The sequence below is a fragment of the Polypterus senegalus genome, chromosome 14 (genome assembly GCF_016835505.1).
Source record: "Polypterus senegalus isolate Bchr_013 chromosome 14, ASM1683550v1, whole genome shotgun sequence".
NCBI lineage: Eukaryota > Metazoa > Chordata > Cladistia > Polypteriformes > Polypteridae > Polypterus > Polypterus senegalus.
Genome location: NC_053167.1, coordinates 62,951,378 through 62,978,088, shown reverse-complemented (window position 1 = coordinate 62,978,088; position 26,711 = coordinate 62,951,378). Strand labels below are relative to the sequence as shown.

Below are 26,711 nucleotides of genomic sequence, written 5' to 3'. Positions count from 1 at the left end.
AAAATGTATTTGACAGTTCTGCTCTATCTGGAGCAATGCAATTTACACTTGACACATTTCCTTTGATTCCATTTTTATTTTCATGAATAAATCTGTCCATCCATCCATTTTCTAAACAATGCCCTTTTCTGAGCAGCACCACAGGGGAGCTGGAGCATATCCCAGTAAGCATTGGGGGCGAGGCAGGGACAAAAACCAGACAGGGCACCAGTCCATAGCAGGGAGGACACACAAGGGCCAATTTTGCATCTCTGCTCTACCTAACCTGAATGTCTTTGGAATGTAGAAGGAAACTGGAGCACCTGGAGAAAGTCCATGCAAACCTGGGAAGAACATGCAGACTCATTATAGCTAAATATTTGTAAAAGACAGCAATAAATCCACAGTGAACTTGAACTAATCTTCTAATTTTAAAACTCAGGCAGGACATTCACACAAACAGAGCAAAATGGGAAGGTGTGATGTCACATGTAGTAACTCCATAAATTCCCATAGCAAGTGAACAATACAAGAAATCAATTGGTGAGTTGTATCTCATGCCCTTAAAAAATGACATAGCTTGATGGAATGACCAGCCAGTTTATGTTCATACTAGCAAAATACCCGCGCTTCACAGCGGAGAAGTAATGTGTTAAAGAAGTTATGAAAAAGAAAAGGAAAATTTTAAAAATAACGTAACATGATTGTCAATATAATTGTTTTGTCACTGTTATGAGTGTTGCTGTCATCAAGGATTTGATTATCATTATTTCTTTCAATCAGGTTCGTATTTGGAGGACGTGTTGTTTTGAAGTTAAATTCAGTGTTTGTCAACCGTTGTAAAGATAACAGGTTTCATTCATCGAAGTGTTCACTACCCAAATCGCTACTCGTGAATGTAAGATGTAAGATTCCCGCTATTAAGTTGTGGATTTGCCTGCGAGTATTTAGCGACAGCGTGTCTATTAACTTGTGGATTTTTCTGCAAGTATTTGGCGGCAGCGTCATGAAGTTGTTTCCGTCTAGCTGTATCAGAAAATGTACCACGACGTCTGACACGCCTCCTTTTTACTGTTTTCTCACAGCTTGGATTGCTGCTGTCATAATCGGTTTGAGTTTCATGGTTTGTTTCAATTACGACAGTGTTTGCAGGACTTGTGTTGAAATGACATTCGGCATCTGTCAAGCATTGTAAGCATACAACCGGCTTCATCAATAACTTCACATCCAGCTTTTGACAGTTTAAACATTCATAAACTTCAATGTGTCCACTACTGAAATCGTGACCTGTGAATCTAAGATGTTTAAGAGGCATTGGCGGTTGTCGGAAGGTGTAAAATATTTGGCCATTTCAGTACACTTGAAAGTGACAACCGAATAATTCAGCGGCAGTCATCAACTCACATGCAGATGCATAGGTGAAGGGCTTAAGCATTTCACTCTTATAGTGCTCCTGTGTAGTATAATTATCTCCTGTACCGTCATCAGTCCACACCTTGAACCTGTCCCAGTCATTCAATACATAAGACACCATGTTCCTCCGCATATCAAGAGTGAGCCTGATACGGCCGTGCAATATGTAACAAAGACAATGGAAAAGGCAGGTGCCATCTCCGGGCATGGAAACAACTCGGTAAGTGACAGTACTTTTGATCAATGGTGATCACCTCGACAGACATGTTAATGGGGGTACAGTTGGAACGATAAAGGAAATGGGTACCTGAACAGTAAACTAAGTCTAAAATACCTATACAATAACTATAAGTGTAATAAACGAACAATAAAGTATCAGAGAAGCTATGGATTAAATAAAAAGGCTGCAGTTATCAGCAAGGAGACATGAATACCGTGGCGAAGCAAGGAAGGGAATGAAGAGACCGGAGCGACGGATGGTCTTGTATAGGCAGGCAGCCAACAACGTGGGAGGCGTGGGGATGGGGGACCCAACGCCGCCTCACACGGTGACCGAGCTGCAGGCTATGGATGTATATATGTACGTAAGTAGGATAATAATTACGCGTAGAATTTCAAAATGAAATCTGCTTAACTTTTGTAAGTAACCTGTAAGGAATGAGCCTGCCAAATTTCAGCCTTCTACCTACACGGGAAGTTGGAGAATTAGTGATGAGTGAGTGAGTGAGGGCTTTGCCTTTTATTACTATAAATGACTGGTCTTACATATATAACAATAAACACACATGCAGGTGATGGGTGTAACAGAACAAGATGCAAAGGACAGGACGATATGGAAAAAGATGATCCGCTGTGGCAAACCCCTAACGGGAGCAGCCAAAAGAAGAAGAAGAAGACTCTAAAACTAAATATGACCATTATCTAGAAGAGTTTTTCTTACAAGTGCACTTTTATATCTGTGGTCCATGAATTTTTGGATTCAGCACAGACTATACAGTTACAAGGTAATGATATATTTGAATTTCATTATGATATTTTAAGTAAGAATAAACTATCAAACTGGTTCGCCGTCCAGGAGTCATTCATATTTTGTGGTAACTGAATGGACTGATTCCTGCAACCCTGGCCTGAAGAAAAATTAAAAAAATGGAAAGATGGGTAAACTGTCAAATTAAAAAAAAAGCTATTAAAGTATTACAATACAGTATTTATGCATGGATATACCAGTAAAATGAGGGAAGTAATGAATTGAAATAACAAGCATTTTTCTGATAAATTATCATTCAGAGAAACTGATGTTTTTTTCATGACGATCTACATAAAAATGTAAGAGAAAGTATTCCTATTATTTCACACTAAGCAATATTTCTCTGGCTGGTTTAGTAAAGAGACTCTCTGTCCTGTTTCTCTTTTTCTTCTTCTCTAAGGAGGATCCCACGGAGTCTGAAACGTCTGTGAAAAAGATTGGAAATGTATGTATAGATTTAGCCCTGAAATACTACCAAAGCAGTTTTACTGACCAGCATAATAAAAAGCTGAAATAAAAACAGGGGAACAAAAAGGGAACTTGGTAAGGAATGTCACATAAAACGCAAGGCCTGCTCTCACAGAAGCATACGTGAATCAAGAAATCCAGTTAAAACTACTTATAGAGTGAGAAAATGCTTCCTGTTTGCATATAATTTGAAAAAGAGATGCTTAGTAATTGGAAGACAAATAAAACTTATAAATAACAAGATGAAGTTAATTGAATTACAAATTAAGTTGATTTCATCTTATCATTTACGAGGGTAGGACAAATTACACTACCCTTACAGAAATACACAACTTATAAGTGCTTCAATTTTCAACAGTGCACACTAATGAGACATACGCAGCTTCTGTACCTTTAGAAAACATATATCTTTTCATGATGGCATTATTGACTTGATAAAAATAACTTGACTAACCTGAAGTGGGTTTAATACTTTCAACATACTGTCATGTTCAGTGATCCAATGTCAAAGTCAATGAAAATGGGCATCCATTCAATTTTCCATCAACAGCCTTTGTTTGGCCATTTTCAAACATGCAATAACACAATGCTATGGAATACAAACACTTCTCACTTAATAGACTAGGTCATTACGCAAATTGATTGATAAGAGAGGAGCCATCCCTTACTGATATTTCAAGCATACTGTACTGGTAAGTGGGTTTGTGTCAACTATCTACCGAGCTGTCTTGGCAAAGCTGCCAGCCGCCAAGCTTCTTTGTGCAGTATGAATTACACTGGTGCTGCTGTTTCAGGCATCTTTTGCTGCATGTTGTTTCCGCTGTCGCTGCCAGATTGCTGTCTGTGGTGGCTGGCATGAATGTGCAGCAGACTAGCTACCGAGCTGTCTTCACACAGCTGCCACTGTAAGCTGCCAGCCACCTAGCTGTCTCTGCGCAGCTGCCACCATCAGAGTCGGCGAATTGGCAGTGACAGCGGTCACAATTCAATGCAAGTCAACATCTGTCCTAAAAGAGTTAATGTCACCTTTGCACCATTTATAACATATTTAGTATATTTATAAATGTTAAATATAGTAGCGTAACATAAAGAGCAAGTCATAAACCCACATGGTCATTAAACAGGTAGGTTGTTAAGTAAGGAGTGTCTGTATATGACTTGCTCAGGGTCACACAAAGTGACAGTAAGATACAGGAATTACACTAGCAACTTTGTGGTTTACAGTCCACTGTCTCAATGCACTAACTGAATAACAAATAACTATCATCTATACGTATTCTTTCAAAAACAGGTGCCAGTTCATTAGAGGGCACTCTTAGTAAAACTTCCACACAAAAAATACTCCAGCTAGGAATTATACTGAAGCCAAGGTACCCTGAAGGGAACATGCCACCCACTACCCAGTATCCTTCCCAAGTCAATAACCATGCATTTTTAAAGCAGAATTCCACCTAAAGTTATTAACGGCATCAAAATGTATTCATTGCTTAATTTTAGTTTATAGCTGAATGCTAACCTTGCAAGTAAAATCTTCACTTACCAGTGCCAAGCTTCTGCCCACACATTTGAGAAATGCAAACTTTTCTGTTGTCACATCTTCTCCCAAGAGATCTGCAAGTTGTTCCCTTAGCTCCCGTAGATTCAGATCAGGATGTACCCTAGAAAACATAGTGTGCAGTACATGAACTGCAATGGCTCACTAAGTCATTACAAAAGTAATTAAAATACCACTTAGAGCAACAGAACCTCAGAACAATTTTGACATATACAGGCTATTCAGCCCAGCAGAGGCCATCAATGCTATTCATTAGTAATGAGTGATTTCCATAAAACTGAATTTGCACAAAAACTGGTTCACCTCAAGTGCAACTGGTATCATTGGCACAAACATTTACATCTTCTCTGCAACCTTTTTGTCCCTGTGCAAAAGCAATGTGTCAAAATGTATCCTGCCACAGACTGTGGAAAAGGGGTGCAGCTATTGAGCATTACCTACAAACACTACTAAAATCAATTAGCCTGGGTGTACGGCCAATAGTGAAACTCTGGAAGGATCTTGGTTTTAGGAGTTTGGATATAGCGGGTTGGATAATGGATGGATGGAAAGTGGGTGCAGACTTGACTCCGAAATGAGTGGTGTGAGGTGGAATTGGTGCCATGAATATGGAAGCAGGCACTGCATGAGGCACATAAGAGTACATGGAGCTACATGAAAGGAGCAATGGAAGATCAGGGTGGCATTACTAGATGGCAAATTGTGGTTTCAGATGTGGAATTACTCTTATAGAGAGCAATATCTCCTGCATTCCAGTCTAAAAGAAATAAAAAAGCAAGCCAAACCTCATTTTATTGAGGTCCGAGTTTGACAATTGTAAAAATCGCATGCTAAAGTCCTTTGAGTATCTCGCCGTTGTTATTCATGGAGATTCTCACGTTCTAGTATTATCCATGTATAGACCTCCTAAATTTGAGGCATCTTTCTTTGAGGAATTTTCAGACTTAATGTCAATTTTAATTACGAACTATGACACACTCTTAATAGTTGGCGACTTTCACTTTCATCTCGATAATCAATGTGACCAAAAAGTAAAGGAATTCATGAACCTCCAGGACTCTTGATTTGAGGCAGCTCGTTAATCAGCCTACACATAAAGCAGGTCATACGTTAGACTTAGTGATTACTAAAGGACTAAAAGTTGATGTGAAGCAGATCATTGATATTGGTCTATCAGACCATTTTCTTCTACTATTTAATATAGAAATAATGATAGAAAACACCCATGAGAAGTATATTGTTAAAAAACGCTTCTTTGACTCAGCAGCAGCTTTAAAACTTACAAACATTCTAAGCAATCAGTCCGTTTATAGTGCCAACTATAATAGGGAGGATAATGTAAATAGTAAGGTGGAAAGATTTAATACTAAAGTGAGAGTTGCTGTTGACAGTTGCACCTGAAAAATCTTCTAGCATTGTTATACCATGGAAGACCCAAAGAGTGTATGATTTAAAGAGAACATGCTGTAGAGCTGAGCGTCAATGGAGGAAAACTAAACTTTATCAACTATGAAATATTAAAAGTTAAAATAACAGAATACAACAACACTGTCCGTCTTGAGAGGCGCTGCTATTTCTCTAAGATTATAAATAACAATGCTAGTAATCCCAGAGTCTTATTCTCGACGATCAATCGTCTGCTAAACCCAGGTAACTCAAAGGAATGCCCAGTGAAACCTGTGAGGCTATCGCTGTATTTTTCAATCAAAAAATTAATGATATTAGAAATAACATAGTATATCTCCCCAACACTGTGGATCCTCCTAAGCCCCAGTACCCCGTTATAAACAAATTAAATTCTTTCGCTAGGATAGATTTACCTGATTTACATAGAATAATCTCCCAACTGAAACCCTCCACCTGCGTCCTTGTCCCAATACCAACAAATTACTTCAAAGAAATATCGGGCGTGCTAATTGATAATGTTCTTGACATAGTTAATTCGTCATTAGATATGGGGGTCTTCCCAGACTGTCTTAAGACTGCTGTAGTTAAACCCCTACTCAAGAAAATAATCTTGACCCCTCTGGTTTTGAAAATTTTAGACCCATCTCTAACCTGCCTTTTTTAAGTAAAGTTCTGGAGAAGGCAGTCATTATGCAGTTAATGACCACCTCAATAAACATGCTATTCTTGATAAATTTCAGTCGGGTTTTAGAACAAATCACAGCACAGAAATTGCACTCGTTAAAGTAGTAAATGACTTGCGGGTAAATGCAGACAGAGGCCATTTATCTGTTCTCATCCTCTTAGATCTGAGTGCTGCATTTGACACCATTGATCATAATATTCTTAGAAATCGCCTTAGTCAATGGGTGGGCCTCTCTGGCAGTGTCTTAAATTGGTTTGAATCCTACCTGACAGGGAGAAAATTCTTTGTGAGTTGTGGTAATTACAACTCAAAGACACATGATATCCATATGGTGTTCCACAAGGCTCTATCCTGGGTCCGCTGTTAATTCTCAATCTATATGCTTCCGTTAGGTCAGATTATCTCAGGTTACAACGTGAGCTACCACAGCTATGCTGATGACACACAGCTGTACTTATCAATAGCACCTGATGACTCTGACTCTTTCGATTCACTAACACAATGTCTTACTGGTATTCTGAATGGATGAATAGTAATTTTCTCAAACTAAATAAAGAGAAAACTGAAATCTTAGTAATTGGCAATAATGGATTCAATGAGGTTATCAGAAATAAACTTGATGCACTAGGATTAAAAGTTAAGACGGAAGTAAAAAACTTAGGGGTAATCGTTGACTGTAATCTGAATTTTAAATCGCATATTCATCAGACCACTAGGACAGCATTTTTTCACTTAAGAAACATAAGTAAAGTTAGACCTCTTATATCACTGAAAGATGCTGAGAAATTAATTCACACTTTTGTTTTCAGTTGACTAGATTACTGTAACGCACTCCTCTCAGGACTACCCAAAAAAGACATAAATCGTTTGCAACGAGTGCAGAATGCAGCTGCTAGAATCCTAACTAGGAAAAGAAAATCCGAGCACATTTCTCCAGTTTTGATGTCACTACACTGGTTACCTGTGTCATTCAGAATTGACTTTAAAATACTGCTTATGGTTTATAAAGCCTTAAATAATCTCGATCCATCTTATATATCGGAATGTCTGACACCTTATATTCCAAATCGTAACCTTAGATCCTCAAATGAGTGTCTCCTTAGAATTCCAAGAACAAAGCTTAAAAGAAGTGGTGAGGCGGCCTTCTGCTGTTATGCACCTAAAATCTGGAATAGCCTGCCAATAGGAATTCACCAGGCTGATACAGTAGAGCACTTTAAAACACTGCTGAAAACACATTACTTTAACATGACCATCATCAAGTCCTTCCGTGAGAACCCTAAATCCAAAGAGGACTATTTCACTTATGTTAGGTAGAATGCCCAGAGTCTAATGGTCTGGAATCTCTACAGATTTTATTTTTTCTCCAGTTTTTTTGTTTTTTCTGTCCACCCTGGCCATTGGCCCTTACTCTTATTCTAAGTTAATTAATGTTGACTTATTTTATTTTCTTACTGTGTCTTTTATTTTTCTATTCTTCATTATGTAAAGCACTTTGAGCTACATTTTTTGTATGAAAATGTGCTATATAAATAAATGTTGTTGTAAACACATTTTTGCCACAAATTTTATTTGCAATAAATCTCTGTAGTTTTGCTCATCACTGCTATTCCCCTACATCAGGGGTGCCCACACTTTTTCATCTTGCAAGTTACTTTTAAAATGACCAGGTCGAAATGATCTACCTACATTAAAAATTATATATATATATATATATATATATATATATATATATATATATATATATATATATATATATATATATATATATATATATATATATATATATATATATACTGTACATCTCTGTTATCTTTCAGAACCTGTTTTATTGATTACCGAGTTACAGAACTCAAGTTCATCATGGGAGCATTACGTATAAAGGCAAGAAGCAAACCAAGACAGGGTGACACCACAGCACTGGGCATAATCATCCTCACAACTGGGAGATCCAAATAATTAATATGTGTATCTGGGGTATATGTGTGGATATAATACATAGTAACAAAGGATGAACATGCAAACGTCACATACAGGACTAGATAATGACATGAAACTAAGAGGATGAAGCTGTGAGGCAACCACAGTTATCACTAAACTGCATCCAAAGGATCCAGCTAAGTTCAACTTAATAATGCTGAACTATTCAGAACTCTTTATGTTATTGCTATTTAGGATGTATAAAGAATGTAGGAGTCAATTAGGGCTTCTTGAGGGGCCACTTTGACTTCTGTTTTTTGCTCAAAACAATTTAATCTTGTAATTGATTTTAACATTGAATTAGATAGTCTGTTGAAGTTCTGTGACCGCAATCCCAGAAATGACTTACACCACTGATTTTGCTTCTCTGTTTAAATAAAATATTTAGAAACACAAAATGGGGCAAAGCTAATAAATGATGGCAGCTATTGCAAACTTGTTTAAACAAAAATTCATCAGTTGGCTTGAAAACTAAAATACGCTGTAGTCGCATTATTAACAGGGAATTGTAAACATAAATAAGCTGTGTACTTAAAGGACATATTCCTTTCAAAGAAATATATGGATTTTATTTAAGAAAGAGTTTGGAAAACAGATGGCAATCATAGGATTAAGAACCACTGGAAGGCTTAGTCAGTAATAAACTGTTGGTGAATTAAGAATTACCACAAATCTCAGCAAATACGTTCAATGAAGGGAAATACATATTTGCTTACTTACTTGAGGCATGAGCAACACAGCGATTTGTCCTACTGCCTCAGTGCTCCAAAGCAACCCCACAGCGGGCACCTTCTGTGCAGAATCTCCATATCATGCTTCGTGTGTGTGTGTGTGTGTGTGTGTGTGTTTTTTTTCCCAAGAACTTGCTTTCTCCACATAACAAAGAATGCAGGTTAAGTTTACTCTTGATTCAAAATTGACCCCGTGTCAATGTGTTCTGTGATAGATTACCATCCCTTCCAAACAGCTCTTGACTTATGCCAGGCTATAGGAAACCGTCAACTGGTATTGAACTAAGCATGGATGGAAAATATATATATACCAGTAACGGCACACTGCATGATAACGCGTAGTGAATATACTTGACTGAGAGTGTTCTAGCTATTCTCACGTGATCAGCGTCTCTTTGACGTCGCTGGATGGCATTTTGTTCCATCTCATTTGCCTTTACAATTCTGGCACATTTGATCACTAATTGCTGACATCAATTAGCCTCTTCTTCAGTCTCACTTGCTCTTGCGATTCTCTTTCGCTCAGTGTCGGCCTGTTTTCGTTGTATGGTCTGTTCTTAACAGTCTCTAGATGATAATGTCTTCTAAACAAACAGGTATCGCTAACTAAGCAGAGGCAAGGTATGCTCCAACACGTGGTGAGAGGTAGAGTGACTCGAACGGAGGCTAGTGTGAGAGTGAGGTTGGCCTCACCCAGCTCCCTACTCCTGAGGTCCCACCTCCCACTCCCCTCTGCCCGCAGCCTGTCTCTCGGATTCACACGAATAAATTGGTGCCGCAACCGAACCATAATATTTAACGCAATGACAAAAGTTGCTAAATCAAGCAAATTGTAGAAAAAAAACCTGATCTAAATCTGTTAAGTAGTTCACTCGTGAAAAGAAGACAGACATTGGATTTTATATATATAGAGAGAGAGATGTATATACATCAAAGAAGCACTTTGCTACTTCTTATGTTACTGTATAATACAACAGATTTCTGAAACAAGGATTGTGCTACATTTAATGTTGTCTTTAAGCATTTCAGGGTAAATTCTGGGTTCATTTTCCTAAAGTGCTGGGGAATTGCTTTATATAAATACTAACTTGAAAAAATAAAAACCTCCAAAAATAGTTTTGAAAAAACATATCCAGATGTCTTGGAGCATGCTCTGCGGCTCTATTCAATAAGGGTACGCACAAAAAGGCGAGCTTCAAAAGGGCAACCTCAATTGACCGCGGCGAATAAAGGCGCTCGTAGATAATTTAGTTCAAATGGCTCTGGAATATGTGAAGAGCAACAATAATAACACATTTTCTGTAATAATTTTGTTTGCCTTTATTCGCTGCGCCCAATTGAGGTCGCCCTTTTGAAGCTCGCCTTTATTTACGCGCCCTTATTGAAGGATACCTGCTCTGCTCTCTTTTCAAGGATGACAGGAAGAGTTCAAAGAAACTACCCTTGCTCAGGTTGCTCATCCCATGGAAGTCACTACAAGGATATGGGCTACCACTTCCAGTTAGCTAACCTCTGTTGAATAGAAAGGGGAACCCCCACATGAGGCTGTTTTCAAAAAGGGACCCTAACTCCGCAAAGCAGGTCTTCAACCAAGATAGACTGGATCCATCCCAACACTGAAAGTAAACCAATTTGAATTCTAAACAGACACACTCTTTATTTTACAATTCTACATTATTATTTTATATATTTATATTTTGTGCAATATACAGTACTTTTCACTGCTGCATATCATTTTGTGATCTGTCTTCATGTATCTATCTATCTATCTCTATTTATATAAAGTGTAAACATACTGTACATACTTTTTTGGCACTTAGGGTTTTGACAAAGTAAGCACAATCACTCCACGCCCAAACTCCTTCTCAGTAGTCTAAGAGATTATCAGGAAGCCTACTGATGTCACTTCCTCCACATCCCATGAATTCTGCCCCTTCAGGATGATCACTGTATAACACAGCCAAAGACAGAGAGTGAACCTGCAACTGAAGGAGAAGGACCTCCTCTTGTTAATAACTGAGAGTATCTCATTCTGGCTGCTGCCACCTTGTTTTGCTTTTAAAAAGGGTTTCAGCAAAGAGGTCAGTCAGTCATTCATTTTCCAACCCACTCTATCCTAACACAGGGTCACGGGGGTCTGCCAGAGCAAGTCCCAGCCAACACAGGGCACAAGGCAGGGAGCCAACCCACCGCAGGGCACACACACAACCACACCAAGCACACACTAGGGACAATTTAGAATCACCAATGCACCTAACCTGCATGTCTTTGGACTGCAGGAGGAAACCAGAGTAACCGGAGGAAACCCACGCAGACACGGGGAGACCATGCAAACTCCATGCAGGGAGGACCCGGGAAGTAAACCTGGGTCTCCTAACTTTGAGGCGCTACCACTGCACCACCGTGCCGCCCCAGCAAGGAGGTGACCCAACTATATATCTTTGTTCTGTTCATTATTTATCTAATATTCCATATTTACAATAGGTATTCATCTATATAAAATAGTTTATAAAGTGTTTATGCCTAAGCAATAGTAAATATTGAAATGTACTAATAATGTCAACATTCTTTCACCATTGGCCTTTCTAAAACATTAGTCTTAACTGATCTTCAGATTGTTTAGTAAAGCTGACATCTACCTTGAAATTTTAAGTATATGTGTGAAATTCTCATTAGTAACAATTTTAAAAATCGGCATCATTTTGTATAAATCCTGTTTACAATGAAATTGAAGGAAACCTTGTAGCCATACTTTGTAACCTCAACAACACTAGCTGCTGTTTACCGTTTCTCCCATCATTCTTTACTTTTGATCTTATCTATTTTATATACTGTTTACACTCCGCTGCTGGGTTTTTCAGGTTATAGCTCTCTTGCTCACCTGTTTAGTAGTTTTGTTATTTTTTCTGATCATCTGATCTGTCTTAAATATTTTCATTCCTTTATAGGCTGTAGCCTGCAGCCCTGTATTGGACTATGTGGGTTTGAGGATGTTATGTTGTGCCATTTTGAATTTAACTCTTTCAGTCTCCTCAACAAACCCATCACTTAAAGTCTGCTTTGGAAGGGTTGTGACTAATTAATATACTGGTATATGGTTAAGATCAACCTCTCTTATAAACATTATGGTAACTGGTAATAAAGAAATACAAACACATTAATTATTTCAGTATCTACGTGCTTCTGTTTAGGTGTTCATCCTGCATTGATTATTGGGTTTCCTAGTAATGTATAACAGTTAGCACTGCCGCCTCTCAGCTTTAGAAACCAAGATCATTGTGTGTGTGGAGTTTGCATGGTTCTCCTGGGTGGACTTGGATTTTTTCCAGGGTTCCTTTCATATTCCCGATTGATCGTGGACTAGTTTGAATGGTGACTCTAAACCAGAGTATGTCTTTCAAAGGACTGTGGATCACATCTGCTGCCAGCACAGGCTCAACTTGTGTATGACAGAGCAGGGGACTAAGCAAGTTAAAAAAATGGTTATGAAAATTATTTTTTCTCGTTTATATTTTAAAGGCCTCCTGTTTGATACATATTAATTCTTTATCTGCGCTAGAGGTATCTAATAATATCATATACAACCCCAATTCCAATGAAGTTGGGACGTTGTGTAAATCGTAAATTAAAACAGAATACAATGATTTGCAAATCCTTTTCAACCTATAATTGAATACACAACGAAGACAAGATATCGAATGTTCAAACTGATAAACTTTATTGTTATTTTGCAAATCTTCACTCATTTTGAATTTGATGCCTATAACACATTCCAAAAAAGCTGGGACGGGGCAGCAAAAGACTGGGAAAGTTGAGGAATGTTCAAAAAACACCACCTATTTTGAACATTCCACAGGTGAACAGGTTAATTGGAAACAAGGTGTTTGTCATGATTGGGTATAAAAGGAGCATCCCCAAACGGCTCAGTCGTTCACAAGCAAGGATGGGGCGAGGTTCACCACTTTGTGAACAACTGTGTGGGCAAATAGTCCAGCAGTTTAAGAACGACGTTTCTCAACGTACATTTTCAAGGAATCTAGGGATTTCATCATCTACTGTCCATAATATCATCAAAAGATTCAGAGAATCTGGAGAAATCTCTGTACATAAGCGGCAAGGCCAAATACCAACACTGGATGCCCGTGACCTTCGATCCCTCAGGCGGCACCGCATTAAAAACCGGCATCATTCTGTGAAGGATATTACCACGTGGGCTGAGGAATACTTCAGAAAACCATTGTCAGTTAACACAGTTTGTCGCTACATCTACAAGTGCAAGTTAAAACTCTACCATGCAAAGCGAAAGCCATATATCAACACCACCCAGAAATGCCGCCGGCTTCTCTGGGCTCGAGCTCATCTGAGATGGACTGACGCAAAGTGGAAAAGTGTGCTGTGGTCTGACGAGTCCACATTTCAAATTGTTTTTGGAAATCATGGACGTCGTGTCCTCCGGGCCAAAGAGGAAAAGGACCATGCGGATTGTTATCAGCCCAAAGTTCAAAAGCCAGCATCTGTGATGGTATGGGGGTGTGGTAGTGCCCATGGCATGGGTAACTTGCACATCTGTGAAGGCACCATTAATGCTGAAAGGTACATACAGGTTTTGGAGCAACATATGCTGCCATCCAAGCAACGTCTTTTTCAGGGACGTTCCTGCTTATTTCAGCAGGACAATGCGAAGCCACATTCTGCATGTGTTATAACAGCGTGGCTTCGTAGTAAAAGAGTGCGGGTACTAGACTGGCCTGCCTGCAGTCCAGACCTGTCTCCCATTGAAAATGTGTGGCGCATTATGAAGCATAAAATACGACAATGGAGACCCTGCACTGTTGAGCAACTGAAGTTGTACATCAAGCAAGAATGGGAAAGAATTCCACCTACACAGCTTCAACAATTAGAGTCCTCAGTTCCCAAACGCTTATTGAGTGTTGTTAAAAGGAAAGGTGATATAACACAGTGGTAGACATGCCCCTGCCCCAGCTGTTTTGGAACGTGTTGCAGGCATCAAATTCAAAATGAGTGAAGATTTGCAAAACAACAATAAAGTTTATCAGTTTGAACATTTGATATCTTGTCTTTGTAGTGTATTCAGTTGAATATAGGTTGAAAAGGATTTGCAAATCATTGTATTCTGCTTTTATTTACGTTTTACACAACATCCCAACTTCATTGGAATTGGGGTTGTATTTTTATGAGACATAAATAACATAACATAACATTCTCAACCCCACTTAATCGCCTAGCAGCAATTGAAACAAGGAAATCCTGGACAAAACGTCAGTCTATATCAGGGTCTACTCACATATATACTTTCACAGTGCAAATTTAATTTCTTTAATTAACCTTGTATGTATGTTTTTGGGATATGCAATGAAAACTGGATTAGCGGGAGGAAATCCACAGAGAGGACGTGTAGACTTCGCAGACAGCATCTAGGCTTAGGACTAAAAATCCAGGATGCATGGGTTAGCAATACCAACCACAGTGCCACCATGATGATACCACCCTCATATCAGTATTCAAATTAAAAACAAAAATAAGGGTAGACTTTGGGTTCTGCCATTTTCTACTACACTCCACAACCTAAAAAGAGCTCATTCAGCAATTGGATGTAGATTTCCAATTACAACATCAGCCAATTGAACTCATTAAAAGTGAATATTCAATTTATGCAGTTTAATACTTCCATTCTAATCTAATCTACTTTAAACTGTTGTCTTCAGATACATGTGGGTTCCTATATTAAGATATGTCTTACAAAGAAAAGAGGGAGATCATTGTAACAGTCGTATACATTCTGCACATAAACAGGCCTCCTTAAACATCTGGCAAAGCTCAGTTCATCCTTCCTTTTTCTGAGGATGAACTTTATTCACAGTGAGCTATAACAACAGGTACAACACCTTAACCCTTTGCAAAACCTAAAGTATATCACATTTAACATCACATTACCTGCATGGTTTTAGAGGGTAAGGAGGAGACTTCCGTCTTTACAGGAAACCCTTGGGAGAACATGCAAACTCCACACACAACACACAACTGTCTGGAATCAACCTAAGAGTCTAATAGCTGTCAGGTAGCAACAGTACCCTCTGCGCTACCATGAAGAAACTGTTACAGGGTGCAAGGACATGTTGGATTTCCCTGTGTGTAAATAAAGGAGTATACAATTTCTCTGCCAATCTATGCGTAATCCATAACCCAAAGCCCCTGTTATGTGATTAAGAGCCGAGGCCAAAGCTGGTGTAGACATGTCCATCCCAGCATACAACCCACTCATGACTTGTTTGGAAACTGAAGGACTCTCCACTTCCTAACATGCACCATGCTCTGATGTTTCCTCCTACACAAACATAATGTATGCATTTTATAAAACCTACTGATTTGCTCCATTTTCATATGTAAGGTTAACTATTTACTCTTCAAGGGATGGTACAAAAAAATTAATTTAACATTTTGTATATCATGACTTTGTAACCGTGGCAGAGTACAGCAGTCAGGTTTTATTGTACACTCGCCTTTACCAGGAAACTTCAACAGTGACAGTTTGTTTGCACAAGCATACAGGCGGGGATGTGTTTAAACTAATGCACCATTATTTACAAATTCATTCTGATAGTGCTAGCCATTTAGCAACCTTTAAAATGTTTGGCAAGCAATCGCTAAGCAACCTGAGGTGCCTACATAGTACACTTTTATATAGTGTGTGTGTTTATATACAGATACATATATACACAAATAAGCGTGTGTATGTTTTTATACATATGATGGTCGGCATTGCTTATTTACAAAATCAGAAGACAGGACAGGTTATTTTGGTTTCATGCCACATCACAGAGGTTGTGGTCTGATATAAGTGGCAGGCAGAATAAGTAAATGTGCCCTGAAATGGCATTCTATCCAGATTTGCTACCTTCCCTGTCCTTCAATCATAAAAGTGGATCAAGATGTTAAAAAGCATGGATGAATGTATACAGTATGAATAGCCTCACCCACTTACAACCAGATACAAATTTGAACCAGCTTTGGACAACACAACGTTCTTTTGCAGGGTACAATCACAAATAACCCTGTCAACTTTGAGTTGTCAATGAGTCTAACACTCTTTCTTTGCCGAAAACCTGCAAACTGCCACACCAACAGGGCAGGTGCTGGGATTAACCACTGTGTCACTATTCTCCCCACCACACTATACATGTTGGGGAAATAACAAGAAATTTATGTGAATAAAACTACATTTCTCAAAAAAAAAAAAAGAAAGAAAATAAAATTGTATTTGTACCACGTGACCTTTCAGACTCGATATGTACTCACATCATAAGGAAAAGCCTGCAAGTAGGCTGTGTGGCGCAGAGGTTAAGGCTTTGGACCTCAATCAAGAGATTGTGGGTTCAAATCCCCACCTACCGTAGTGTGACCCTGAGCAAGTCACTACACCTGCCTGTGTTCCAATTGGAAAAACAACAAAAAACGTTTTATGTCGCTTTGAATAAAGGCGTCAGCCAAACAAATGCAAATCTCCGTAATCTTAACACTTACCGTATAAATCCTGCGGAGACGAAGTTGTTAACGGCATCTGCCGAGACGGTATTTAATTTTGAATTCCACTGTTCGTCTGGAATATAGTAGATGTGTAGCTCCACCAACTAAACATAAAACAAAATCAATTCCGTTTTTGTTATGTTTGAAAATGAGAAGCAATTGAAACTTCAAGGAAAACTGAATCTGAAAGGAGCAAAATCTATGAAATAATCCGTGGGAAAAAGCTAACCTATCACTTAATCTCAAGAGAAGAGTGAAGTACACATTCACATCACAGCAGTCGGACTTTGTGTGCAAAAAAGTATATAATGATAAAGGTGTCGAAAATCTATTAAAAAAATAAAACTATATGGTAAAGTCCAAATGCTGCAATCAAAAGTAACGAAAGCCAGTTCGACTCATGTTGAACTCGTCATACAAAAGCAACTCATTTTTACTTTAAGAATATTCCTTTTGCAAGCTGACTCTGAAAACACGCGTAACTAAACTGGAATGTGTCCCGCTTTGAGACTTTACATACCCCCGCGGTTGGTGGTCGTCTATCCGCGAACAACCTGCTCATTTGGACGAAGTGGATTACCGAAAGCGCATTGTGCCACCTCTTTTAAGGTGGCGCTTCTCTTCGCTGATCAAACCGCTACGCGACACATGTGGGCCGTCAGAAATCCAATAAATCTGATTACAATAAAACTGAAGATCCTTAATTAAAACACCACCGAAGTACTCAACTAGCGCAATCCCTGGCGTCTTTAGCTACAGACCGCACTCAGTATGGAGACGTGTGCGCGATACGCTAGAGAGGTGTGCGCGCCGGGCGAAGGGAGCGGCGAGGAAGTAACGCGGTGGACGGGCGCAGCCGGGGGTGTCCTTACACTCTCGTACACTTTTTACAACTTCTGCAAATGGAGTACTCTTAACAAGAAAAACTGTTGGAAATTCTTTGTTAAATCGTATTCATTTTGTAAGTGAACTTTAAATACTTGTTCAGTTTTATCTGTAAGGTACCATTTAGGAAAGGTCAACCCCAGAGGCTCTCAGGTACAGTCCGCTTTTTATTGGCGGTGTACAGAAGTAACGAGTTGCACGATGGCCAGACATACAAATAAGAACTTTACTGTACTGTGTATACGTGACAAGGCATATAAGTCAAATTCTGTTAGAAATAATGTATATACCATCATTTTTCGTTAATATACAGTGCATCCGGAAGGCATTCACAGCGCATCACTTTTTCCACATTTTGTTATGTTACAGCCTTATTCCAAAATGGATTAAATTCATTTTTTTCCTCAGAATTCTACATACATCGCCCATAATGACAACGTGAAAAAAGTTTACTTGAGATTTTTGCAAATTAATTAAAAATTAAAAAGCTGAGAAAGCACATGTACATAAGTATTCACAGCCTTTGCCATGAAACTCATAATTGAGCTCAGGTGCATCCTGTTTCCCCTGATCATCCTTGAGATGTTTCTGCAGCTAAATTGGAGTCCACCTGTGGTAAATTCAGTTGATTGGACATGATTTGGAAAGGCAAACGCCTGTCTATATAAGGTCCCACAGTTGACAGTTCATGTCAGAGAACAAACCAAGCATGAAGTCAAAGGAATTGTCTGTAGACCTCCGAGACAGGATTGTCTCGAGGCACAAATCTGGGGAAGGTTACAGAAAAATCTCCGCTGCTTTGAAGGTCCCAATGAGCACAGTGGCCTCCATCATCTGTAAATGGAAGAAGTTCAAAACCACCAGGACTTTTCCTAGACCTGGCCGGCCATCTAAACTGAGAGATCAGGGGAGAAGGGCCTTAGTCATGGAGGTGACCAAGAACCCGATGGTCACTCTGTCAGAGCTCCAGAGGTCCTCTGTGAAGAGAGGAGAACCTTCCAGAAGGACAACCATCTCTACAGCAATCCACCAATCAGGCCTGTATGGTAGAGTAGCCAGATGGAAGCCACTCCTTAGTAAAAGGCACATGGTAGCCTGCCAGGAGTTTGTCAAAAGGCACCTGAGGGACTCTCAGACCATAAAAAACAAAATTCTCTGGTCTGATGAGACAAAGATTGAACTCTTTGGTGTGAATGCCAGGCGTCACGTTTGGAGGAAACCAGGCACCGCTCATCACCAGGCCAATATCATCCCTACAGTGAAGCATGGTGGTGGCAGCATCATGCTGTGGGGATGTTTTTCAGCGGCAGAAACTGGGAGACTAGTCAGGATAAAGGGAAAGATGACTGCAGCAATGTATAGAGACATCCTGGATGAAAACCTGCTCCAGAGCGCTCTTGACCTCAGACTGGGACGACAGTTCATCTTTCAGCAGGACAATGACCCTAAGCACACAGCCAAGATATCAAAGGAGTGGCTTCAGGACAACTCTGTGAATGTCCTTGACTGGCCCAGCCAGAGCCCAGACTTGAATCCGATTGAACATCTCTGGAGAGATCTTAAAATGGCTGTGCACCGACACTTTCCATACAACCTGATGGAGCTTGAGAGGTGCTGCAAAGAGGAATGGGCGAAACTGGCCAAGGATAGGTGTGCCAAGCTTGTGGCATCATATTCAAAAAGACTTGAGGCTGTAATTGCTGCCAAAGGTGCGTCGACAAAGTATTGAGCAAAGGCTGTGAATACTTATGTACATGTGATTTCTCAGTTTTTTTATTTTTAATAAATTTGCAAAAACCTGAAGTAAACTTTTTTCATGTTGTCATAATGGGGTGTTGTGTGTAGAATTCTGAGGAAAACAATGAATTTAATCCATTTTGCAATAAGGCTGTAACATAACAAAATGTGGAAAAAGTGATGCGCTGTGAATACTTTCCAGATGCACTGTAAATAGACTAACTATAGCGCGTTTTGCAATCTGCAATTAAGTGGGACGTTGAGTGTCATCTCAGTTTTGGCAAACCGAGCGTTGTGCTGCCAGAGGTAATACTATTTTATAATAGTGTTAAAAAGAATTTATTTTTAAAGAGTATATATATTATGATGATCATATTAAACAACAATAAAGAATAATTGCTCAAAGTATTATTTGGATCAAATACAAGGTATTACATAATTGATGTGTTACTGTAATTTATTATGCATTATATTTAAGTTGTTTTTAACTTAAAACTCTAACAAGGGCACACTGCTAGAAACAATTTCTTCAAGGTTTTGTGATCTACAGAGTTACTCTGCTGAAGAGGCACCTGTATTACTTTACAGTTCCATGGAGAAGTACGGATAACCCCGTTCAAATTACACACTTTGTTGGCATTTTGGTTAAAAATAGTATTTGCAACATTGACAGCAAACAATGTCCTTTTATTGAAAATGTTAATATACAGTTATGATTTAGTTGATGAACTGAAACAATGTCAGTCATTATCCAACCTGTTATATCCTAACTACAGGGTCATGGGGGTCTGCTGGAGCCAATCCCAGCCAACACAGGGCACAAGGCAGGAACAAACCCCGGGCTGGGTGCCAGCCCACCGCAGGGCACAAATACCAAGCACCTACTAGGGACAATTTAGGATCGTCAATGCACCTAACCTGCATGTCTTTGGACTGTGGGAGGAAACCAGAACACCCGGAGGAAACCCATACAGACACGGGGAGAACATGCAAACTCCACGCAGGGAGGACCCAGGAAGTGAACCCAGGTCTCCTTACAGTGAGGCAGCAACACTACTACTGATTGAAACAATGTAAATAAATAAAAGTGTGGGGGTCTCAGAACTAATTAGGTTGTTAGTCTCATCTAGCTTAGCTCATTAGATGTTAGTCTGGTCAAGAACTCTCATTAGGATTTTTCAGCCTCTGACAACTCCAGAGCCTAATGAATGCTCTGACCGTACAAACATTGTGCAACACTCAACAACCATGGGCTCTTCTAAGCAACTGACTATCTGAAAATTAAACCAACTCATGCCCAGAAAGCAGAGGAAGGCAATAAAATTATGAGAGGGTTTCTGCAATTCCTGCCGTTGTTAATGTCATTAAGAAATGGCAGCTAAGGAGAAACCGTGGCTGTCAAGTCAACATCTGGAAGACCAAGAAAACTGACAGAAAGAAGAGTTTGTGTACTGTACAGGAATCCAAAGCACAACCATCATATGACTGCAAGGGGCCTGAAGGCAGGTTGAGCTGAGAGTGGTGGTCTACAGCTCTGTTATGTGCTGAGAGTGGTGGTACACTGCTCAGTTAGCTTTACATACACAGATGTGTATGTCATAGAAGAGAATCCTTACCTGCAATCTCATTACAGAAAACAACATCCTGAGTTTTCAAAGCAACATCTACATAACAGAGGCATGTTGGAACCAAGAGTTGCAGGCAAATGAGGTTAAAGTTAGACGTTATGGACACAACCACAAAATGTTTGTCTGGAGGAAAATAAAGTAGGGATAGGTCTATTCTACTTTGGGGTTGTGTGGCAGCTAGAGACACATAGAAAACAATCTGCAAGTACAGGGGAGAATAGACTCCACTAAATATCAGCAAATCCCTAAGGAAAATATCAGTCAGTCAGGAAAATGAAGCTGAAAAAAAGACAACAATCCAAAACAGACTTCAAACTCTACTATGAAGTACCTCAAGGATCACAAGTTGAAGATTGGCCTTCGCAATCCCCAGACCTGAACATCATTGTAAATCTGTGGGTAGATCTTAAATGTGCTGTGTACACAAGACAGCCTGAGAATATCACACAGGTGGAAACCATCTGCAAGGAAAAACTGGGAGAATTTTTCAAACGAAGAATTTAAACATTCAAAGCAGGCTACAAAAGATGTTTGTTCAAAAACGTACTTATTTAGAAGTGTGCCCAAACATTTGCAAAAGTCTTAATTATTCATTTTCTCTCTCTTTTTTTAGTTCACCAAATAAATTGTAACATTAATAATTAAAAAAAAAAATCTATTGTTTTAGTTTGTATTGAATTTTTTTTACTTCAGAAGTCAACAAAATGTGTACAGTAATTTGATCAGGGATGTTCAAATTTTTGCATGGGATATATACAGGGTGACCCACAAAAAAGTGGTCCACCTTCAACGAAACAACTGCATTATGTAGTAAAGAGAAAAATGACCAGATTTGGTACTCATATTTACAGAAGATGCGGAAAGTTATCTCTGTGTGTGTCAATACATCTCTGTGTCCATTTTCGGCGGCAGGCGCAGGAGTCATCTCGGTGGAGGTGGGCCACCCTGTATAATTTTGGTGTTATATGTGTATATACTTTTTAATGCAAATTTTAAACCCCAAGGATCAGCAACAACAAGGACAACAACAACATTTATTTATATAGCACATTTTCATACAAAAAGTAGCTCAAAGTGCTTTACATAATGAAGAAAAGAAGAATAAAAGACAAAATAAGAAATTAAAATAAGACAACATTAGTTAACATAGAAGAGGAGTAAGGTTCGATGGCCAGGGTGGACAGAAAAAACAAACAAAAAAAAAAAAACTCCAGACAGCTGGAGAAAAAAAAATAAAATCTGCAGGGGTTCCAGGCCACGGGACCGCCCAGTCCCCTCTGGGCATTCTACCTAACATAAATGAAACAGTCCTCTTTGTAGTTAGGGTTCTCACGGAGTCACTTGATGTTGATGGTCATACAGACTTCCGGCTTTTAATCCATCCATCATTGTTGGAACATCAGTACAGTGCTCTAAGACATATAGGTTAATTTGAATGGAGACTGGTCTCGGTCTGAGTGTTTGTGAGTGTGCCTTATAAACTCAGTCCGAGTGTCATGCTGAAAGTGGGCCGCTTAAGTTCAATAGATGAATAGTTAGCTGCTGTCCTTAATGCTCGATGTTGTTTTTCATTTACTTTTATAGATTGCTTTTACAATCTATTTTGTATTGAACTTGGTAGGAAATTAGTTGAAAAAGCTAATTAGTTCTTTATTATGTTGATATTAGTTTAGAGAGTAGGTGGCAGCTTAACATAAGACAATAAGACATAAAAACAGCTGAATGAGAACACACAGGTTAATTCAAAGATAACCTTTAATGGGTTGGATTGTGTTCATTTACTGCATGAGCCTACAAACATTAATTGATCATAGCCAAATAATAGTTTTACTTTGTTTTTTAACAACAGTTCCCTATTGAGAACGCTTCAAAGCTCATGAAATATATCTGCATGTAGTATTGGATCACAGCGGCACAAAAGATATGAAACTGATCTTACTAAATGCTGCATAAAATTGGCGGCACCTGAATTATCTTTCATTGAAGGTGTAACAATACCGAGTGAAACCAAACACTGGGCATATCATTGTTGTTACTAAGGCACCTCTGCCAGCAAGCATGCCAGCAAGCATGCCAGCATTGTGTTTATTAATGTCCCTAACAGCCCAGGACACACACAAATACACCATATTATTTTATTGTGTGCATATATATATATATATATATATATATATATATATATATATATATATATATATATATATATATATATATATATGTGTGTGTGTGTGTGTGTGTAAAATGTTAAGATCTTAGTTGGTTAAGGTGGGTGCGAGGTCCTTGCCATGTTGGATCCTGGTTGTGACCTCTATGTAATCTGATACATCTTGCTCCAGCAGATACCCCACGCAAACATGGAGCATGTAAACATTAGCTATATTCATGAGGATATTAAGGAGTTATGAGACTGTACTACTCTGAAATATAAGGGAAGGAACTTTAAAGTTTGGACTGCTGTGTCAGACTCTTCACCCTGGCCTTTCTTAATTGAGAAAAGAATAACTCTATTCCTGTGGGTTTGTCCTCCTGCAAAAAAACTCTTTCTTTAGTTGGGAAGCCAGCTTGGAGATTGACCCCAATTTGTCCAGTGAGGTTGGGGACAATCTCTCACCTGATTTTCTGGGACAGGTGGAGGGTTGTTTGCAACAGGCACTTGCACTTGCACCTTCAACCTCCTCAGGTGGGGCTGCTGCTTCGAGCTCTGGGGAAGCATTGGTTGTGGAGGAGGGGGCTACTGCATTGGGCTTGGGGGAAGCAGGGGCTGCCACACAGACAGAATTTTCACACTTACAACGAGCTGACAGCAACTTAGATTTTGCCTTTGAGTATGCACATGTCGCAGATGATTGTTACTATGAAGAACAGGAGGACTCTAGTTTCAAAACTTCTCACTTATTAGATAAGAACAGCTCTACTTTCACCAGTGCCTATTTTGGATGTCCCTTTCAAGAGAGCTGAGTCAGACATTGTAGGTCCACTTCCCAAGAGTAAGAATAGTTATCAGTATATGCTTGTGTTGACTGATTATGCAACAAGATATTGTGAGGCAGCCGCTTTGCAGAAGGCTAACACGTAGGCTGTTGCTAAGGTTCTGTCGGAGGTTTTTGCTGATATTGGCATCCCACACAAGATTTTAACTGACCAGGGTATGGCCTTTACTTCCTGTGTAATGAAACAGCTATGTGAGAAACTTGCAATTAAAAAATTGAGCACCACTGTTTATCATCCTCAGACAAATGTCCCAACTGAACGATTTAACAAGACTTTAAAGCAAAATATTCAACTTGTGGCTTATGATGATCCAACCTCTTGGGACAAGGTGTTGCCCTTTCTCATGTTCAGTGTTCATGAATCTCCTCAGGTACCTACCAGCTTAAGTACATTTCAACTATATTTAGGCAGACAGCCACAAGTAGTGTTGGATATTTATTTGGGAAGAATGGACAGGGGTTCACACTGAAATTCACAAGGTTAAATTGAGTCATTTTGCTCCAGAAACACATTTCTAAATTGTCCTCTATCACTGTGGAGCATATACAAACAGGAGGCACAAAAATGTAATTATGATAGAAAAAGCAAATTTTGCAAATTCAAAAATGGCGATCGGGTTCTTATTTTATTTAAAATGGACACACATAGGTTTCTAGTGAAATGGCTGGGTCCTGCAGTAGTGGAGGAACAAATGAGCCCTGTGAACTAATAAGTTAGGATTTACGTCTGGCGGAAGCCCATTCAAATCTTACATATTAATCTTTTGAAGGCGGGGCATTATCATAATGAGGTGTTGCCCACTGCCGTGGAAGTCTCTCAGTCTGAGGTTGCTATTGGTTATGATTTGATGGGCAAACAGAAGACTGAGTTACTATCTCTGATCAGAAACAACTCTGATGTCTTTTTGCTCTTGCCTGGCCGGACTGACTTTGCTAGAAACAAGATTATGACTGATACAGATTAGGTACAGATTAGCCTGTATCGTATACCAGAAGCAAAGAGGGATGTGGTACACAACGAGGTCAAGCAGATGCTCGAGTTGGGTGTGATTCGTGAGAGTAAAAGCGAATAGTGCAGTCTAGTTGTTCTGGTGACAAAACCGGACGGCTCCTTTCAGTTTTGTATAGATTTTAGATGCCTGAAGAAGATTTCCAAATTTGATGCAAACCAGATACAGCATATTGATAAGTTACTGGAGAAACCCAGGCAAGCCTTCCATATTTCTACCCTGGATCTCATGAAGGTGTATTTGCAGGTACCTTGGATGGGTTGTTCAAATTCACTAGACTCCCATTTGGACATCATGGCATGCCTTTGATTTTTCAGTGTTTGATGGATCAGATTTTGAGGATTCTGCATATTCTGGAGTGTATCTCGATGGTGTTATCTTTTTCAGTAATGTTTGCTGGTCACATCTCGAGGCAACTGCTTGAGGCAGCTTGGGTTAACAGCTAAACCTAAGAAGGGTAGATTGGGTATGTCGGAAATGCATTATTTGGGGTATTCTATTGGGAAAGGTTTGTTTAAACCTCAGTTGCACAAGGTGAGTAAGGTGCTTGTATATCCGTGTCCGAAAACGCAAACACAGGTTTGGGCTTTCCTAGGCTTCGCTGATTATTTTAGGTGGTTCATCCTGAATTTTGCAGAGAGCTGCCCCTCTAACTGACCTGACATAGGGCAACAAGAACCACTGCATTGTTTGGTTTGATGTTTGTGAATGGTCCTTTCCTGAGGATCCAAAAATCCAGAGTTCATTCTGCAGACAGATGTGAGTATGATTGGTTTAGTTGTGATCCTCTCTCATTGTTTCAATGGGAATCAACATCCCATCATGTTTCTGAACAGGAAATTGATTCCCAGGAAGCATCATTACTCGTCCGTCAAGAAAAGATGTCTGGTAATTAAGGGGATAGTGGAGTAGGTGGTTTACCTTGATGACTGACCATGCTTCACACCAGAGGCTCTACTGGCAGAAAGATATGAACTCCTGACTCACTAGATGGTTTCTTAGCTTGCAGGCATTTGATTTTGATGTCTGCCATCATCCTGGTTCTGTGCACATCAACATTGACGTCCTCTTGCGTCTAGCCAAGTCCGGCTTGGACTGTCACTTAGTTCACACCAGTTTGAAAAAAGTTGGGTGGTGAGATCCTAGCATCCCTGGCACCTCCCAATGGGTGCTTGATAACCCCTTCCAACTGTGCTGTGTGCTGAAACTCTGTTAAAACAGACATTGGGAGGTTGTCTTCTGCTGGTTCAACTACACGTTTGCAGGCTCACCACATAACGTGTCTGTTGCCTGATAGTTGACGCAGGGAACATTTAAAACTGGCCACTGACCTGGCCTTGCCCTCTTTCTGTCTTCTCTCGTGCAGGGAGGCTATCTGTTCTTTTAATCTGAGAAGAGAGCTATTGCAGGACGGCTTTCAGCATCACTGCTTGTGTGGTGTGTATGCTTAAGTGATAGCTCCCGTTTGAATAAATGCTTTGAGAAAGAATGTTCATTTCTTCACAACAGTAAAGCTAATTTTCTGTGGAACCTGGACTCACCACATCACTATATATATATATATATTTATATACTGTATATACTCTTTGTGTCAGCAGTGTAGTAGTATGGCAAAGATTAAACACAAATAAATCCTAATCAATAAAAAGTAACAAGACTGTCTAGTTTTTT

General features: G+C 39.4%; 1 protein-coding gene across 2 annotated transcripts in view; it reads right to left on the bottom strand.

Moving 5' to 3' along the window:
* The window catches only part of spata1 (spermatogenesis associated 1), a 36,063-nt gene extending 18,496 nt beyond the window's left edge, over window positions 1-17,567 (bottom strand). For both annotated transcript variants that reach the window (XM_039735075.1, XM_039735077.1), the window contains exons 1-3: window positions 17,311-17,567; window positions 16,788-16,894; window positions 4,428-4,545 (exon numbers count right to left, since the gene is read on the bottom strand). In XM_039735075.1, the coding sequence (XP_039591009.1) occupies window positions 4,428-4,545; window positions 16,788-16,894; window positions 17,311-17,352 (267 nt within the window). In that variant the 5' untranslated portion in view covers window positions 17,353-17,567. The remainder of the gene's footprint in view (window positions 1-4,427; window positions 4,546-16,787; window positions 16,895-17,310) is intronic.
* Between the last annotated feature and the right edge of the window lie 9,144 nt (window positions 17,568-26,711).